General features: G+C 37.4%; 1 protein-coding gene across 1 annotated transcript in view; it reads left to right on the top strand.

Moving 5' to 3' along the window:
* Nucleotides 1–6,435, top strand: part of SASS6 (spindle assembly 6 homolog (C. elegans)) — a 37,686-nt gene that overhangs the window by 6,619 nt on the left and 24,632 nt on the right. Inside the window, exon 2 of the mRNA XM_006882492.1 lies at nucleotides 3,154–3,214. Coding sequence (XP_006882554.1) covers nucleotides 3,154–3,214 — 61 coding nt within the window. The remainder of the gene's footprint in view (nucleotides 1–3,153; nucleotides 3,215–6,435) is intronic.

Raw genomic sequence — 6,435 nt, 5'->3', positions numbered from 1 at the left:
CCCCCTTTATATCTACGCCCCTTTTCAGCATGAAGAAGCCAGAGAGTCGGCATCCAATTCCCAAATCAATAAGACAGTTGGTTTAATTACTATTGGGGGGGGGGGAAACAACAAAAAAACAACTGTAATAACTATAAAGAATTATTTCTCAACCTTATGGCAGAATTTACTTGCAAAATCATTTCAGAGGAAAACCAAACAGAGTGACATTATAGAGTAAAAAGAACCTACTAAACATTATAATTGAATCCACTTATCTTAAACTAGGAAACGGAGCCATTTTATTCCCCTCATAAGTTTTGGAGTAGAAATTTTTATCTAATTTATATGTACTGCCATTAATACTCAGTTACTTGAAGCGTTTGCTGAAAAAGGTTAAAGACTGCAGCCCTTAATGCCACGGGACCAAGTGGCAGCATCATGATAGATGGAAAAAAGATTGAAGTTTTTAACAATTTCATCTTGCTCAGATCCAGTCAGCTCTTGGCACCAGCAGTCAACAAATCAAAAGATTAATTACTTTAGGAACTTTCCAGAATGCTAAAGAATAGCACTGTCATTCTGGGGACTAAGGTGTGCCTGATGCAGGCTGTTGTCTTCAGAATTGCTTGCTGTGCGTTTGAGAGCTGGGCAATGACTAAGGATGACAGAAGAATTGATGCCTTTGTGTTGTGGTGCTTCAGAAGAGTACTGAGGATGCCATGGACTGCCAAGAGAACAAGCAGGTCTGTCTTGGAGAGGGTAAAACCAGGCTACTTCTTGGAAACAAGGATTTTTAAGCTCTGTCTAGCATATTTTGGGCATGTTGCCAGGAGGGACCTGTTGTGCTATGGAGAAGAACATCATGCTTTGGATGGGTAGAGCGAAGCACTAAAGAGGAAGACCCTGATTGAGATGGATTGACACAGTGACTGTGACAGTGGGGTCAGGTGTGTCAGAGACGGTGATGTGGGCCCAGAATATGGCAGGGTTCATCGGGTTGTTAAGAATTGTAGAGCCAGTTGCACATAGCAGCCACAACAGTCTTAGCATAAATTTTAGTTCTGTAGTTGTTATGTACTGTGGAGTCCAGACAGATTTATAGCTGACCCTCCTGTAGGTTTTCAGAGGCAGTAAATCATATGGGAAGAGATTGCCCATCTTTCTCCTGTGAAGCAGTTTGTGGATTCCAACTGCCTGCCTTTGGGTTAGCATCGCACGTCCTTACTACTGAACCACCACCACAGATCCCAATTTCTATATTTGTTGTGTACTGTCAAGTTGGAACACATACCTGACCCTCCAGTCAATTTACAAAGGCAGTAAATTACACATAAGGAGATTGCCTGTCCTTCACCTTCAGAGCACCTGGTGAATTCAAACCATGTGCCTTTGGGAGTAAAGTGCAGTTTCTTACTACTAGGCTACCAGAGCCCCCTATTGTCTACAGGAGATAAATAGAATGTGGAAGATCTTGAATGAGTAACGTAAAATTTATCACATGGTTTTTATTATTGTGTTTTCCTGCACATAATTTCAGATGCCCTAGTGCATGATTTATTTTCCACAGATTTTCTCATTTCCATTTTTCTTAATTATTGTTTACAAAGCACCTTCAGCTGCCTCTGTCCTCTGTTAGATTCTCTGGGATGTAGGATAAAGGGTGGAAAAATTTATCTTCCCACCTCAGACCACTCTTCCAGTTTTTTCAGGCTGTGATTAAGACTACTTTTTTCCTCCCATGGAGTGACTGTGGATTTAAACTGCTGAGGTTAGTGGTTGACAGGTTAAGTACTAAACTACTTAGGGGATTTTTGTTGTGTACTGTTGAGTTGGAACTGACCCTTAGCTGGCCCTCTAGTGGGTTTTTGGAGGCAGTAAATCGCATGGAAGGAGATTACCCATCTTTCTCCACCAAAGCAGCTAGTGTATTTGAACCATGTACCTTTGAGATTGGCATTTTAGCTCCTTAACTCTGAGTCACCTTAGTCCCCTCTACTTAGAGTGTATTGGTTGTTAGGTACTGTTGAGTCAAGTACAACTCATAGCTACCCTCTGAAAAAAAGATCTGAAAACCCTGTCTTTCCTGTGCTGTCCTCATTATCTCCAACAAACGAACCAACCGATTGCTGCAGGCACTTTGTCTATCTGGTTGAGGGTTTTCCTGTCTTTCACTGAGCCTCCACCTTTCTGGGCATGCCCAAAGTATGTGAGGTGAAGCTTTGCCATCCTTGCCTCCAAGGAATCCTCTGGCTTTCCTTTTTCGAAGACTTATCTATTTATTCTTTTGGCAGTCCATTGTTGACAACCCTTCTGTGAATATATTGGATTAAAAAAAACCAAAATAAAACAGAAACTACCTCATTGCCTTAGGGTTGGAACCAATTCTTAACTGGCTCTCCAATGAGTTTTCGGGGACGGTGTATATTACACAAAAGGAGATTGCCCGTCTTTCTCTTAAGGAGGCTCCGATGGGTTTGAATGCCAAAGAGACACCGTCTTTGGGTTAGTAGTGTAACTCTGACCCACTAGGCCGTTGAATAAAGAGAACATGTATTAAGCAAATTTAGTTTGTGTCTCTGAAAAACCTTTTATATAAGCATAAGGGGAAGGAGATATATTATCATTGTGACTCTTAAACTTTTCTAAGAAATTTTAATATTCACAATTTTTTAAAAGAAATTTATCCTACATGAATTTGATCATTTGAAATAGTATATATTTTTTGAAATGTAAGAAGTTGTTAATTGATTGATAATCTTTTATTTTACTATTTTTTGGGCATGCACCGTCAAATCAGATCTGACTGGTACAAGAGGAGATTGCCCCTCCTTCTCCAGCAGTGCATCTGGTGAATTTGAACCTCTTACTTCTGGGATTGCAGTGTAATTGGTAATCTTTAATAAAATCAACACAATAAAGTTATTTAAGTACCAGGTTAGTACTAGACAGTCTACATGTTAATCTCATTTAATCCTTGTGGAAGAACAAAATTTAAACTTTGAATTCAGTGTGTTTTCCAAACATCTGCTTATAAATTAGAGATCTAGGGATTATGTGTTTAATATTTTATATTTTAAGACTGAAAACCATACTTAAACCAAACGTCAGTGTTTTATAAATGCACATTTCATGAAAGTTTTTCTGATAGTTGACTCTTATCTTTTTACCCAGGAGACTAGGTGTTAGAGTGAGCATTGAACTACAATCAGTTTCTAATCCACTTCACAGAAAGGTTAGTATTTTTTCCTTTTTGAAATATAATAATTTTCATACATTTCAGATAATTTTGTTCTTTAACCTTTTTTGAGACCAAATTATTTTCTGCTGTCTGTGTTGAAACTAGGTGTTTTCAATAATTTTTTGAGGTAATACAGATTTTGTATAATTAAAGTAAAATCCACTACCAAGTTAGTCTTTATAGGAGGAGACTGGCCTTCTTTCTCCTTTGGAGTAACAGGTGGATTCAAATCAGACTTTTCAGCTAGCAATCCAGTACGTTATATACAACATCATCAGAGCTCTTTTTTATATATATAAATAATTAGTGAGATAGCTATGTCCTAAAGGGCCTTATATGCTGGGTTTAGTGGAATGAGGCCTATATCTTCAGATTCACACCATTATACATGCCCCCACCAGATTATAGCTAACATTAACAGTGGGATAGCTGCCTCGCCCACCCTAAACCTAAGCAGCAGAAAATATAGATGAGTAATGCATGTTCCTTGAGTTAGAAAGGCTTAAGAATATGGAGTTTTTATTGTTGCATCATTAATTCGGGGCCATTTTATAACTTGCAAATCTGGGGTGGTATAAGCTACCATAACAGTAACTAAGGGTTTTGAGGCCTGTTGTTATTAAGTGCTATGGAGTGGACTCTTAGCAACACAGTGAAAAACAAATCTGAGACCTTTCCTATCCTGTGCCATCCTTATCATCCCCAAAATGCTTGAGCCCATTACTTCAGTTATTGTATCAATCCATCTTGCTGAGGATCTTCCCCTCTTGCTAATCTTCCACCTTTCCAAGTATGATGTCCCTTTCTAGGAATGGTGCATTCTGGTTGTACTTTCTCTAAGACATGTTCCCAGTGTACTTATAAATTACTTGAGGAGAAAAAAAAATGGTGCACGCGCGCTATGCCATAAAATTGCATTTTATAAAAGCATTAAAGTTGAAAATAATTTGAAGTACTGAAGGAAGATGCTATTACTTTTTACATCTTTTAAAGAGAGATTTTTTTTTATCATTACAGTGTATGCTACATATGAGTCAGTAAGAGAACTAATGATGCAGTATAAAGAACTAAGAAATAGTGTGGCCTATAAACTACCAGAATATCTAAACTTCAGACTATCTTATTTGGCTTCTCCAACCCCTCATCTACTGTAATTGAAATATTTGTACGTTTAGACCTTTTGTTGCAAAAATACTGTGACCACTTACCTTTTAGATTGTGGGTTAGTAACAAACCAGAAAAAACACCAAACTTGTTTTCATCAAGTTGATGTATTGCAACTGTGTAGAACAGGATAGAACTGCCCCCAAAGGGTTTCCAAGGTTATAAATCTTCACAGAAACAGACTACCACGTCTTTTTCCTGCAGAGTGCTGGTAGATTTGATCAGCCAATGTTTGAGTTAGTAGCGTAGCTTTAACAACCAGGGCTGTTCCTGTGTCACAACTTTTTTTTTTTAACCCAACTTTATTTTATTGTAATTTTACAAAAGTTTACAAAAAAATTGTATTTTTTTCCTTGACATTGTTGCTCATCCCTTCCCTTCCCCCAGTTACCCTTTTTGAAAATTTATAAATGTGTTGTTGTCGTCATTATAGCACATTTTCTTCCCTTCTCCCTTCCCCTATCTCACTGAACTATGCATCCCTTATTCCAGATCATTGTCATATATATATATATATATATAAATGCCTAATCATATATTCTTTTAGGCCAGTTCTTCCTTTCTTCTGTTTTACTGCATTGTTATATATGCACTCTTTTCCCATTCTCTGCCCACTCCTGTCAGTCCTATTCTATAATAGAGGTGTTATACAGTATTTGTCCTTTTGTGATTGAGATACTTCATTCAGCATAATGTTCTCCAGGCTCCCCCATGTTGTGTAATGTTTTATGAATTTAGTTTTCAATGCTGCATAATATTCCATTGTGTGACTGTACCATAATTTTTCTATCCATTCGTTTGTTTTGGGGCACTTGGGTTGCTTCCATCTCTTTGCTGTTGTGAATAATGCAGCAATAAATATGGATGTGCAACTAGTAATTTAATTTAATTAGTTAATTAGTTAAAAGGCAGCACGGAATGACAAAGCAAAATATTACAATAAAATATGCTAGAGTCAGAAAATCAAAAGGGCTGAACTCGTTCAGCATTCCTTTTTTTGGTTGTTATTTTTTAATAATTTTTATAATATTTTTAGGAAAACTTACTTTTTTACTTCTGTCATGATGTAACCAAGACAACTTTATTTTTTTCTCTCTTTTTTAAATTATTTTATTAATTGTAATGTACATTTACAGAGATTTTGGGTTTTCTTTCATTTGTTGTTGCACTGTTTTCTACCCTCCTCCCCAGTTTGTTCTTCTTCCCCCACCCTTGAAAGTCTGTTTTGATTGTCCAATTGCCACGGTGCTTGTCAAAGCCAGTTCTGATTAATCTCCTTTGTCAGTGTGTCCTTTGCCATTCCCTATCACTCCTCCTTGACAGAGACTTCACCCCAATTCATAAGGAAAAGGGGACGGCGTATTCTCTTAGCTACTTCCTGCTGAAAAGGGATGCTGTACATTTCAGGGTAAAGATCTTCTTACTACTCTAAAGGGCCCCTTTGGCAATAGGAAACACATAGACTATTATGGAGATTGATTTTGGAATTTAGATGCATTGTTATCAAATGTGCTTATCCATACATGTTCATATCCTTGAAGATGTATCATGGAAGTGTTGCAAACTCGAAGACACAAATTTAACTAACAAGTTAAAAGTACATGAGTCAAAAATTAAAAAGCAATACTATTCCAAGTAGAGGCTCTAATAGTGACACAAATCAAGTTCCAGAGGGAAGGTAGTTCTTGCAATAAAAGGCCTATTGACTATCACTTTGTCTATTATAGTATAAAGGTTAGAAACCACAAGATGTAGAGGCTCAACTATGTCATTTATTGTTCTTAAGTCCTGGAGCAAATTCCATCTACCACTGGGTTGTTTTACAACTCAGAAGTCTGCACGCAAGGCAGAGGTGAAGTAAGGAACTGCTTGTGAGGTTTTCCGTCAGTTCCAACAACTAAGAAATAGTGAGAAGAGTTGGGACCTCAGAAGGCTTTTAGGACCAAATAGTAGGCTCTTGTGTCCAGGAGAAAATGAATATACTTACCAGTAATGTTAATTCAGCATTTCTTAAGCTCAAGGAACTGAAGAACAAATTCAAACCTCGAGTT

Source organism: Elephantulus edwardii, unplaced genomic scaffold (genome assembly GCF_000299155.1).
Source record: "Elephantulus edwardii isolate Elephantulus edwardi_28Jun2011 unplaced genomic scaffold, EleEdw1.0 scaffold00020, whole genome shotgun sequence".
Taxonomy (NCBI): Eukaryota; Metazoa; Chordata; class Mammalia; order Macroscelidea; family Macroscelididae; genus Elephantulus; species Elephantulus edwardii.
This window is presented reverse-complemented; position numbering and strand designations above follow the sequence as displayed.